The 12,899-nt window shown below is 43.9% G+C and overlaps 1 protein-coding gene across 1 annotated transcript; it reads right to left on the reverse strand.

The window, feature by feature from the left end:
* Positions 1-1,820: 1,820 nt before the first annotated feature.
* LOC136473545 (uncharacterized) lies at positions 1,821-6,049 on the reverse strand. The gene is made up of 3 exons (XM_066471190.1): positions 5,608-6,049; positions 3,391-3,534; positions 1,821-2,202 (listed from the first exon to the last, which is right to left on the reverse strand). Exons 1-3 carry the CDS (start codon positions 5,914-5,916, stop codon positions 2,008-2,010), a joined length of 648 nt encoding a protein of 215 aa, XP_066327287.1. The 5' UTR covers positions 5,917-6,049; the 3' UTR covers positions 1,821-2,007.
* Between the last annotated feature and the right edge of the window lie 6,850 nt (positions 6,050-12,899).

Raw genomic sequence — 12,899 nt, forward strand, 5'->3', positions numbered from 1 at the left:
ATCTCATCTATCGCTATGACTAGTGGGGCATGAGGTAGAATCATGCAGGCCGTAGAAACAACAATACACTCGACGACCCTAACTTATTACTAATATCAGTGGGGCATGAGGCAGAATCATGCAGGCCGTAATACAATAATAAGATCATAGGGCTAACACATCTTTCAACCTATCACTACTTCAACGACCTCATGATGTGAACTGTTCATGAAAGCACTCGATATCGGCTAAAACAGCCGATTCAGGCATAACGCACAGTTAAGGTCATGCCCTCGCAGGAACAGATCTATCAAATAACGATCCCCACTCTACAGTGCTAACAGTGGGGTGTGAGGCAAAATCACATAGGCTATGATAACGGGCCATGGAACAATTTTCGCTAGCCAATAGATCTACTCAAGATCATACACGCCTTAACCGCACGCTATGCATGATCAAGATTGATGTAAAACAGCAGATAAAACATAACTCGTCATTTAAAATACAGATATTAGTAATCGACCAAGCGTAGGCCAGTAGCTGGGAGTGGTCGGCATTGCACGGTACGCCCTTCTAGAGTAGCTGTGATCACCAGATCTGAATCTTGCCACCTCGGACGTCGTGGCCGAGCAGATCGCTCGGTCATAGTGGCGCGGCGATCTTGGGGCGTTGGGACTTCATTGCTCCTGGTAGACCGATCTAAGACTGAGTCCACGAGGAGCTGATATTTCGCTAGGCGGTCTGTGACCCGATCGATAGATGCGATGAGATCATCATTGTCGATGGATCTCCTAGCCTAGCGGCGAGACGCCGAGATCGGAGATGCCGTTGTAAATGTTGGCACGATCGGCGCAGGGTGATTCTGCACTCCATGATTTCCTCGACGCCATTGGCGCCGATGACCCAGGTCATAGATCCGACCGTGAAGGTCTGACCTGGCTTGTGAAGGATCATGGAGCTCGGGAAGCGGACCATCTGGTTCGCCATGGAATCAGCACGCACACCCCCTACCTAGCGCGCCACTGTCGACGAAATCTGGTCGACAGTCTACTGAGGGATATGCTCACGGTAGTAGATGAATCGGTGGAGGTGCACGAGATATGAACTAGATGGTGACATAGAACGCAGAGACAACGATTTAGACAGGTTCAGGCCATCAATGTAATGCCCTATATCCTATGGCTTTGGTGGATTGTATTATGAGATGAAATAAAAATGAGAGGGTCCCTACCCGTCTTATATAGCTCGGGGGTAGGGTTATAGGTCGATTGAATCTAATCCTGATCGATTACACGATAGGAATTACAAAGATTACGGAATCTAGCATATCCAAATAGATTTTCCTTACGTAGCCTTGCGAGGCACGCCGACCTATGCCGTGCTCCGCCTGGCGTAGTTTCATGAGCTGAGCCTCCCCTGGCGGCTCAGCCCATGTACGGCCCTGTGGGTATTGGGGTCATACCCCCACATAAATATAAATATTTACTAGAAACTTGATTAAATATGAAGCATTTAAAATGACACGCAACCCATAGTTACATTCTTTTAGGGACAGATGCAGTACCTAAAATGAAAAAGCTAAAACGGCTTGCAGTTCGAAACAGGCTAAAACGACTAACAATTTGAAACGGGCAATGTACTATTAAACAATGTAAATTTGAAACAGACAATGTACTATCAAACAATGTAAAACTTTCGTCAAATAAGCTGGGTATATAGTTCCCTCAGTTCCCAGTTTCTCAATGAATGGTTTCACTTGGACACCCTTGCAGTGAAAGAACATTTTGCAAATAAGTTGTGAAGACATGTTTTCCGATTCCAAACATCTCTGGAAAATCAAATTATATTTGGCATTGACTTTAGACAATTCTCCTCCGTATTTAAGAAAAAGAAAGTTCAGACAGTTCACACTATTGTAAGTCCTGTAATCAATTTTACTGAAATGTTTCTACGATGAGAATGTACCTAAGTTACACACCTCATGGGCTCATGGCAAATAGTAAAATTTAGACAAATAAAACTGCCGGTTTACATTCTCATCTCAAGGTCAGGGGTTACGGATTTCCTCTTGGATCTATTCTCTGTCTGCGGATTGTTTGCCGCTTCATGTTTCTCTGTTGTCTCAACTTCATTATCACCGTCCGGGTCTTTCAAACCTAAATTCAAATTTAGGTCTGTTCCACCACCATTTTTACCAGAGTTTCGACCATCCTCATCTGTTGCCTGAAACAGGACAGTTTTATTATGTTCTTAAAATTCTTATCTTTCCTCAATTTTTCTATAAAAATTGTAAAGACGACACACAAGTATATACACCACATACATAAACGAGTTGGGAAAGATAACTGATTTAGGCATGTTATTGTATGTCATCTCATCAATCATGTGAATTGACCGCCAAGCTACATGACTACATCTTTGGTTTCTTCCAATTCAGTAAGGACATTTGAAGCATGCTGAAGAGGTAAACAACCACATGAGCATCCACTGAGTTCATGAGACACCAACTACATCATTGGTTTCTAAGGACATTTGAAGTAAACAACCACATGTTGAAGCGGTACTGCGGTAGCTCATGAATCTTGAGCATTCACCGAGAGTTCATGAGGTAGCTAGCTTGGGCATGCCCAGTATTGAAAGCAATCACACAAGGTCAGAGTCTAGGTCATGGATTTCTAGCAGCCTTACCCTTGCAGAGTTTGCAAAGAGATTGGTCTGAACCCAAGATCTCCAGGGCACAAGTGGAGAAACTATATCACTAAGCCAGGCCCGCCCTCCCAAGGGAGCTAGCTGGGATTTTCGTGTGAAGTGCATTTGACTAATACATGATTTGCTGGATTTACACGATCGAAGTTATGAAACTGAGGTTATGGAGTCTTTAGCGTGTGCTAGGTCAAAGTGTTCCCTGAAGAAATGTTTGGCTCAAATACAGACCTCCTGGAGAAATGTTACTTATTTGATACTTGAAGGGGAAAAGTGTTCCTTGACGAATATGGTAGTGAAAAGGAAAGTGGTATGTTTAGTGGTTCTACTTCTGAAGAATATGGTATATTATGTTTAAAACTATACCTACTGCTTGTATGCACACATATTATAACACAACTCATGAGACAATCCTAATTGGCACTGGCTACTGGAAATAAATAAATATTTATACTAAAAAAGAATAGGTTGCCAGCTGGGAAATATCAAACAATAAATGATGCTTGGAGATGCAGAACCATATGTAGCAACAAGGAAAGTTGGCAGCATTATTTTTTTCATAAAAAAGACAATCAACAAGGTAATCCAGAACCAAAAAATGCGTACTGTGAGAACCCTGAATGGGTAGAGCAAAATAAGTTACAGATTAGTAAGTACTTAACTCAATGTTGTAAATTAGTTATGATCACCGCCAAAGGATCTTGTTACCTGGGATTCATCCATAGGTGTACCATTGATATCAGTCTTTCCATTTGATGGCTCAGTTTCGTTCGAAGATGGATCTCCATCATTAGCCTTATTCTCATCATCAGATTTGGTAGATTCTTGTCTTTGCTCTTCCATTAAAGAAACCTGTAATATTAAGATATTTGGTAAATACCCATTGACAAGATTATGAACAAAAGTGAAAAGCCATCTGTTCCAGAAGAGAAGTATTGCACAAAAAAGTGAACTCATCAATCCTGGATAGTTTGGATTTTGATGAAAAGACGCTGTAACCTTGTTTACTGTAGTTTTAGCAATACTAAGAAATCACAAATTTGAATGGCACACCATAATAAAGTATAAGTAACTGTGCAATGAGTGAAAGAATGAAATAGATAGAAATCATATCGGCAATCCATATACATGAATACTAAAACATTACATGTATCCGCCAAAAAGAACCACTGAAAAAATAGTGTACAGCTTAGATATAACAGATGTAAGAGGTAGATAGTCTACTGACAGCCATGTAAAGCAGTAATCTTATTAGATTGAGCCAGGTACAGACTATGTTTCACATTCTTGAGCTATCCAAAATATATAATTATCCATACACTTAGAGGACTAACCTAAACTATTGGGAATCATTGGTTCCTCATACTGAAACTACTATTCAAATATCAAAGCAACAAAAGAACTGTAAAATTTAGTGGTCAAAGGAACAATGGAGTCACCCCAAGCAAGGATACAGTGATACATGAGGCCACTGACAAGGTACAACTGTGGATCATGGCAGGAGACACAAACATAAAGAAGCTTTTGAGGCTAGCGCCTTTGGTCATTCGGGTGTTGGTCATCTTTACTTTCCTGCCTCTTAGTTTGGCATGTTTACTGAGGAATTGTGTTTCATGTTCTGCTTTCGCTATTTTTTTTCTCATCTCATTCATTTTTTGAAAACATTGGAAATAAATCAAACTAGTGGCAATATGATGCTACAGCACTAACTTAGTGGCTGGTGCCAAAAGAATGCAAGAATATCACAATTCACGATTTTTGCCGATCTATCACTGATTATGACAAATATATCGTTGTAACACCAAGATCATATACATGCATTTCGATTTCTACTGTTTAATAGCCATTTTGATCAAGCATAAACCAACCCAGTGACCATATATATAAAAAGTGCAGCCAAGAACACTAGCCGTCATATGATGTCTACTATCAAAACTGAGATGGTGACTGGCTGAGTGTGGCATGCTTCTTTGATCGTCCTCCATGATCTTATTCCCCTTCCACACTAGAAGGTAAATCTTCCATAGGAAATTAATACTTTAGGCTTGCATTTATATTCTGGTATATCTTCTTATTTCAAGGACATGTCCATCCTCCAGGATCTGATATCTTATTGTATCTATTCTTGCCAGAATTTCAGTTCTTATTGAAATACTGAGTCTTTCAGTCCTTAATCAAAGTAGTTTTCCTATTGCCGAACATGTCCATCTCAATGTCACATTCTAGGAAACCAAAATCAAAATACCCATATTGATTAGTGATTCTGGCTACAGAAACTCATGGTAAATAAGCAAAGCATACATTGCATTTCTTTTTGAGTTTTATCAGCTGATATATCACGCTAATGGCATAAACGCCAAGCAAAACTCATTGCAACCTTGGTTCTTGATCCTTTGTTTGTCTTTTTTGTTTGGGTTATCTAACCCTTTGGGGCATGACAAGAAGATAGCCATTTATTTTGCTTACTCTAATACAAAGAGAGGCAGCTCTACAATGTGCTTAAGAAAAAGTAAAAGAAATAGCACCTGCAAAAATAACTGAAATCCATGACCAGTTGAATACCGAGAAAAAATTATAAACTCCATCCTAATTACACTAACATACGGCAACATCCTGAACCACCCAATCTGAATAAACAATTAACTATTTAAGCATCCGCCATTATACTCGGGGATCAGAAATTCAAATCCGTCTAACCAATTACTGACGGAAGCACACATTTCCCATGGACATGAAAAGCAACTAACAATTCGAAAGCTCAACTCGCACAAGCTAAAATGTTTTTCAAAACACCGACGAAACTAAGCTAAAGATCCAATCATGTTACTGAACTCTAAAAAATCCAATCATGTTACAAATTCGCACCCACATAGCGCCACTAGAAGGAACAAATGCTAGCCAACCATTCTTATCAAGAATCCTCACCGGCACATACCGCCGGCGTCTCGTGGCCGTCTCCGCCGCCTGCTGCTGCTCCCCATCCCCTCCTCCTCCCCCGTTAGCCCCGTTCACCGGGGTCCACTTAAACAGGAGAAGATTATTCCCACGGGATCCTCTGCCAGATCCCATCCCCGTGGAGGACGCCGTACCACCGTTGGCGCTGGCGTTGGCGTTGACGGCGGCGGCGACCACTGGTACCCACTCCTTGCGCCACTTCCTAACAGGTCCCGTGAACGTCGTCGCCGGCCCGTAGCGCGCCGAAGTGCGCCCTAGCCGCGCGCCCACGCCCTCCATGCCCACGAATTTACGTGATTATACGGCGGCAGCGTTATTCTCCGGCGAGCCGGGGGTGTGGGTGCGGGTAGGGCCGGGGTTTCTGGTTCACAAACTTAATGGTATGGTAAGAAGCGAGATCTACACGGAAAAAAAGAGGGCTGTCTGACGCGGGTCCAGTACGGGAGCTGAGGGCATGTACGAGCCCAAACCTTATTCAACGCGCGTGCGCTGCCCCAGCTCGCAACGCACGGTTTCCTTTTCCAGCAGCCGCGTCCAGTTTCCTTCCGTTTTTTGTCCTTTTTTTTTTGTGCTCCGTCCTAGCTCCGCCACGGCAATTTAAAAAAAATTCAAAACAGTGCATCTGTTCCTTTCCCCCTTCTCCCTACTCAACGCGTTCAAGGCGGAGGTGGACGCTCTATCATCGCAGCTCGGTCTCGACTTGTGGCGGCACAAGCTGAATTCCTCCCCACAAGCTGAATTCCTCCCCGTCGACGTGGAGGCAGAAGCCTCGTCGACACCGGTGCGGCCCCATCAATGTGGAGGCGAAGGTCTGTCATCCCCAGCGGTCGATGTTTCGAATAAACACTAATTTATAAATTTATATTTGTTGCGTGTTGAGTTCAGATGGTATGCTAAAAGACACAAGATTTATACTGTTTCGGGTAGAATGTCTCTACGTCCAGTTTGCTGCTGCTGCTCGTGTTATTAGCACTGAAAGGTTCGTAGTAGAGGGTACAAACGGTCGAGAGAGGGACATATCCCAAGTCTCTGATGAAAAGTTGGAAAAGGCGTTGAGAGCTTGGTTGCTACTCAGCTGTGTGTTATGTGGTGTGTTGAATTGATCTGTCCCCTTAGAGTGGTGCCCTGTCCTCCCTTTTATAGATCAGAGTGAGCAGGGATTATAGACAGGAGAAAGAAGAAAAACCAGAGGCCAAGAAGGTCCTTTGAATGTGTCGGGTCTTCCATTTTCTTTAAGCCTGCCCTATTGACACGGTAGTCGGTGCCAGGGATAGCATGTTCGGTGATCCTGATAGGGCCGTGCTCTGGCTTCGTTCAGCAAGTGGTCACGTCACATCCTGCCCCGGAGGGCGGCGCGACGCACCAGGGTGCCGAGCTGTGACCCTACGGGGAGTAGATGGCGTAGAGGTCGAGGTCCCCACGTTCATACGGTAGATGACATGAGTTTCCTCTTGGACCGTAGCGGTTGTCGTATGTTTCTATCAAGATTCGTGTCTGAGGGCAAATGCTAGCGCCCATAACATTGTAGGACAAATGTTGGCACCCATAACACTGTTTGGGCTCTGACATATCTAGAAGGGCTTGAAGCGTCCGTCTAGTCATATCCTGATTGTACCTTCCTGCAGATGTGCAGGGTATTGTCGGTGCGGGACCCATGAAATACCCCGCAAGGAAGGGAGAAGATCTAGTCCAACTAGGATTCTTCCCCTGTAATCTTAGTAGAAGTATTATTCTGTAATCCTACTAGAAACTCTCATTATAAACCGACTAGGATTCTGATCTCCTGAGTATATAAAGGAGGGTAGGGTTCCTAGGGACGGACGATTAGAGACAACACAACATTTTACAATCAACCCAACGTAAAGGCTAATACTGACTGGACGTAGGGCTATTACTCAATCACGATCGAGGGCCCGAACCAGGATAAATCGACTATCTCCTGCGTTTACCGTCGAGTTCTGCATACGATGAAGCCTGAACATACTGCTCTGGTTACCCCCGTGGCAGGCTATTGATGGTCAAACATCGATAGCTGGCGCGCCAGGTAGGGGCTTTCTGTGACTTTGCATCCGAGAGCTCGATGGACCTCGACAACATAATCTTCTCGAAGGGATCAACCTTCATCTTCGGTTCATGGATCTGCGAGGCAGGCGACGATGGCAAGCTCTAAGGTCGTCTCCTCGAAGATACAGATCATCATCAGGACTTTTCCATTTCGGCGACAACGACAGATCAGCTTGCCAGAAGATTCGTGCAGCTCGTGATATCCAATCCAACTCAGATTTCGCGACTTCACACATCTGATTCATACTCGGGCTATGCTTCCGGGGCGGAGTCTTATCCGAGTTCTTTTGGAAAACCGAGTTCTCTTCCGACAGGGCTCCGGATCATGACATCAACCAATCAAGAATACAACTCGGAGTACACTGAAAGACATCGATCCCGTAAAATACCATTGAAAGGTGCACACGTGAACTGAAAGTACCATTCTATTAGATTTGAGCGTTAGGTCTGTTAACTTAGACCAAAATACCCCCAAACCGTTACAAGCGCTCTAAAAATATAACAATCAAGCCCCAAACCAGTACAGGAGCTCTAAAAACATAAGAACGAAGTACAGGGATGAATTGACAGTATTTCAACACATACAAGTCACCATATGCACTAAATATTGACCAAGCACATGAAAAATATTCTGGTTCAATACATGGACTAATATTGACCAACACATCTTGCAAGCACATGGCCAGATAAGTTCACAGTATAGGAACCATATTGGTCTGGTCCAACACATGCCCAAAATAGGTTTAGTACATGACTTTTTCATACATCAATAGTTCAATAAAATGATTCAAGATCACACTAGCCTAGTTTATGATGACCCTCCTAGCAATGCCTCCTAGTGATGTATCCAGTTGTGCTGCCATTTGTCTTGTTATTGGCCCTGGACTCTTGTTGGTGTAGAAACAGAAGCTGCCATCCTTCTTGTTGTTGGTCCTGGACTAACCGGTGCTTAGATGGCTAAGGAAGTAGAGGGGCTAGCTGTAGCTGTACCAGGTGATTGAGTGACTAAAGAAGTAGAGGTTATTCCTATATCATTCTTTGAAGTACCACCTCCTCCCTTTCTTTTCCTACATAACAACAATGTAATCAAGTCATTTTGCATGTAGGGTAATTCAGCTAAAACATGAAACTTAAAGTTTAACTTACCTAGGTTCAACAGCAAGTTCAGTAGGGGGCTCAGAAGAAGTAGAGGTTCCTATAGCATTCTTCTTAGACTTTTTGGAAGCATTCTTGCATTTTGAAGTACCACACCCTCCCTTTCTTTTACTACAGAACAACAATGTAATCAAATCATTTTGCATGTAGGAAAAAAAAAGAAATTGATTCTGTGGTATAGATCTCATTTTATCCTTTGATGATATGAGATAAACCGAACACACTGATGTGTTGAGATTTAATTACATCTTCTATCATGGGTAGTCAGCTGGGCTTATGGTCCCGGAAGGCAGTATGTCAGATCAGATCCGGCCTGACATGGCAAGGTGCACCAATCTGTTATGGCAAGGGAAGCACAGCAAGGAAGGCCAAGGAATGCAGGTCAAGGGAGAGACGGTTTTTGGAAGAAAATCTGGAACAACTTCAATGTCATAGTAGACAAAGTGGGCGCTTGCATTAGCCAAGACCTTACCCAGCAAGATTAGTAGGTAAGAAATGAATTTGATTATCTTGACTCTTTTTTACGTTACCCAGCCACTACTGAGGCTAGGTCAAGCAAGGCAAGGAAACTAAGCATGCCCTGAAAGGATCCGATGGTCCACTCTTCCTTGCAGTGTTGAACACTTGACGAGTCATATCACTACGAAAATCTCAAACTATATATAGCCCTAGGATACAATTTGATTCAGCATCCTGTAAATTTTAGTCCTGGTGTGCTAGGTATAAGAAACAGAAAATGGATACTGTGAAGAGTAATTTTATCCAGAAATTGTGTCAAATGCTTAGTGTGTTTTAACTTAACTATTGAATTTTGCAGGCAATATATATTACTGTAGATTTTGCTCGTCTTCATATATCAATTGGATTAGCAAGTGCCATTCAAGGTATGCATGTGTGTTGCAATTCCAAGGGAAATCATAATCATCCTTACCTCAACAGTAGTTGCTAAAACTAAAAGGTATTGAATGGCTTCAATGAAAATCCTAGGCTTTGCCCTAGCAAGGCCAACAGCACAAATTGCTTGCTCATCGACATTATGCTCTTGGCACTGCCCATCCCTAGGAAATAGAAAAAAAAACAATTATATAAGCAATAAGGATGGCATGTCTCCATTGAGGAAAAGGTATCATTAGACCACTTACGAGAAAGTGGAATCACTTGAAAACTGCTATTAAACCCAACTCTGCTGTTTATATCTAATAAACTCAAATCAATGATAATGGGCTCGTATAATTTTAGCATGGCCAAAAGTTCAGAAGTAACACATTATAGACCATGCAATCATTTGATTCAAAACCAATATGAAAATAGACAACGTAAGGGAATATAATAATGGGCTTGTATAAACAATTTTACAAAACAACAGCGCTGTGACTAACTAACATGGAACAACGAACTGAGAATGAGATAAATCTGAGTACCAGGTAAGAATCAAGTTTGTTATAAAGGGTATTCCCTTTTAACAGTTTAAGGCCAATCACACATGTAAAAAAGAAAAAGAAAAAGAAAAAGAAAACAAGTATTAGTGGTTTACCATTTATCAAAACACCAGACGAAAAATGAATTGTCAACTGTTGCCCAGGCTCGATGTATGTCAGCAAAAAACCCGCAAAGAGCTGTTCCTTCACCGGCAGCTGTGTTATATCTTTCAATCAACATAGGAGGGAGTTGACGAGTTTCTGCAACTTCCACCAAAGAAGGCCACTGGCGAGACAAAATATGTATTAAGAGGACATAAAAGTGCATTTTCAAAATATTAGTTGAACAACTTTATTATTAACTTCAAGTATAACTCAGAATAAACACATATGGTAGAGAAGAGTAGGTCCAGCAATGCATTTCTGAGACCATGCAACATGACCATCATGTCCAATGTCATTAAAACTTCTTCTTTAAAGAAAATTTTCCAGCGTTCAAGATAAAGAGTTCCAACATGTACCAATGTGTTCGCAGTGTTTCATCCTAACAGCCTAAGAACTAAAACTTTAAACATGAACTATTTCATAAATCCAATGAACAAAAAATGCAAAGCAAAACCAAAAACAACTATCTACTTTAAAAGTGTGAAGACTGGACACTACAACCCATGCTCAACCAACCAAAGCAAGCAAAATGTCCAGTTCCTACCTCCTCAATTCAATTAGCAATACTATAAGAATTTGTCCCTTGAATGAATGATGTCACCAATCTAAAAAGCTGAAATTCTTAACTAGGGTTTCATTCTTACCCGTCGGGAATCTTAGATCGATGCATTGTTCCACCGCATGCGCACTGGAGGAGGAGGAGTCATGGCCGGCGCAACACGCAGTCGAGGAGGAGGAGGTGGTGGACGGCGTAGGCGACGCGGGCTCCGCGTTCCGAGCGGCCCGCGGCGGACGGCGCGGCCTCCACACGGGGAGTGGCCTGCGCGCGAAGAGGAAGCCGCGGTGGTCGGCATAGGAGACCCTCGGAGCTCCCAGGCGGCCGGCAGATGGGCGGAGGCGGCGTAGCCTCCGCACGACGAGCGGCCCATGGCGGACGGCGCAGGCGGCGCGGCCTCCGCGCGAGTACCAGCCCGCGGCGGACGGCACGGCCTCCACATGGGGAGTGACCTATGCGAGGAGAGGAAGCCACGGCGGTCGGCGCAGGAGGCCCTCGGAGCTCCCAGGCGGCCGGCGGATGGGTGGAGGCGGCACTCCCAGGCGGAACCGAGCGCGGCACGGCTATCTCACTTGCACGGCGCAGTTCCTGTATGAGGACAGGGATGAGGACAAGGCAAGGGCAAAAATGTCACTTACCTTTTGGAGTCTAGGTCAAATTAACGCTCCCGAGTGTAAAACCTGATGGAGTGCTATTTTTAGTTTACGGTGACAACTTTTAGTGCTATTTTATGGGACCAAACTCTTTTAGTGGTATTTTATGGAGGTCGCAACCTTTCAATGCTGCAGAACCAATTTTCCCTTTTTTTGTGCTCCGTCCTAGCTCCGCCACGGCAATTTAAAAAAAATTCAAAACATTGCATCTGTTCCTTTCCCCCTTCTCCCTACTCAACGCGTTCAAGGCGGAGGTGGACGCTCTATCATCGCAGCTCGGTCTCGACTTGTGGCGGCATAAGCTGAATTCCTCCCCACAAGCTGAATTCCTCCCCGTCGACGTGGAGGTAGAAGCCTCGTCGACACCGGTGCGGCCCCATCAACGTGGAGGCGAAGGTCTGTCATCCCCAGCGGTAGATGTTTCGAATAAACACTAATTTATAAATTTATATTTGTTGCGTGTTGAGTTCAGATGGTATGCTAAAAGACACAAGATTTATACTGGTTCGGGCAGAATGTCTCTACATCCAGTTTGCTGCTGCTGCTCATGTTATTAGCATTGAAAGGTTCGTAGTAGAGGGTACAAACGGTCGAGAGAGGGACATATCCCAAGTCTCTGATGAAAAGTTGGAAAAGGCGTTGAGAGCTTGGTTGCTACTCAGCTGTATGTTATGTGGTGTGTTGAATTGATCTGTCCCCTTAGAGTGGTGCCCTGTCCTCCCTTTTATAGATCAGAGTGAGCAGGGATTATAGACAGGAGAAAGAAGAAAAACCAGAGGCCAAGAAGGTCCTTTGAATGTGTCGGGTCTTCCATTTTCTTTGAGCCTGCCCTATTGACACGGTAGTCAGTGCTAGGGATAGCATGTTCGGTGATCCTAATAGGGTCGTGCTCTAGCTTCGTTCAGCAAGTGGTCATGTCACATCCTACCCCGGAGGGCGGCGCGACGCACTAGGGTGCCGAGCTGCGACCCTACGGGGAGCAGATGGCATAGAGGTCGAGGTCCCCATGTTCATACGGTAGATGACATGAGTTTCCTCTTGGACCATAGCGGTTGTCGTATGTTTCTATCAGGATTCGTGTCTGAGGGCAAATGCTAGCGCCCATAACATTGTAGGACAAATGTTGGCACCCATAACACTGTTTGGGCTCTGACATATCTAGAAGGGCTTGAAGCGTTCGTCTGGTCATATCCTGATTGTACCTTCCTACAGATGTGCAGGGTATTGTCGATGCGGGACCCACAGAATACC

Source organism: Miscanthus floridulus, chromosome 8, assembly GCF_019320115.1.
Source record: "Miscanthus floridulus cultivar M001 chromosome 8, ASM1932011v1, whole genome shotgun sequence".
Taxonomy (NCBI): domain Eukaryota; kingdom Viridiplantae; phylum Streptophyta; class Magnoliopsida; order Poales; family Poaceae; genus Miscanthus; species Miscanthus floridulus.

Excerpts from the sequence above, each read along its gene's own strand:
- LOC136473545 (XM_066471190.1), bottom strand. The coding sequence starts at position 5,916 with ATGGAGGGCGTGGGCGCGCGGCTAGGGCGCACTTCGGCGCGCTACGGG. Across the intron at positions 3,535-5,607 it reads GACGCCGGCGGTATGTGCCG|GTTTCTTTAATGGAAGAGCA; the intron begins GTGAGGATTCTT and ends TTAATATTACAG. Across the intron at positions 2,203-3,390 it reads CACCTATGGATGAATCCCAG|GCAACAGATGAGGATGGTCG; the intron begins GTAACAAGATCC and ends GTCCTGTTTCAG.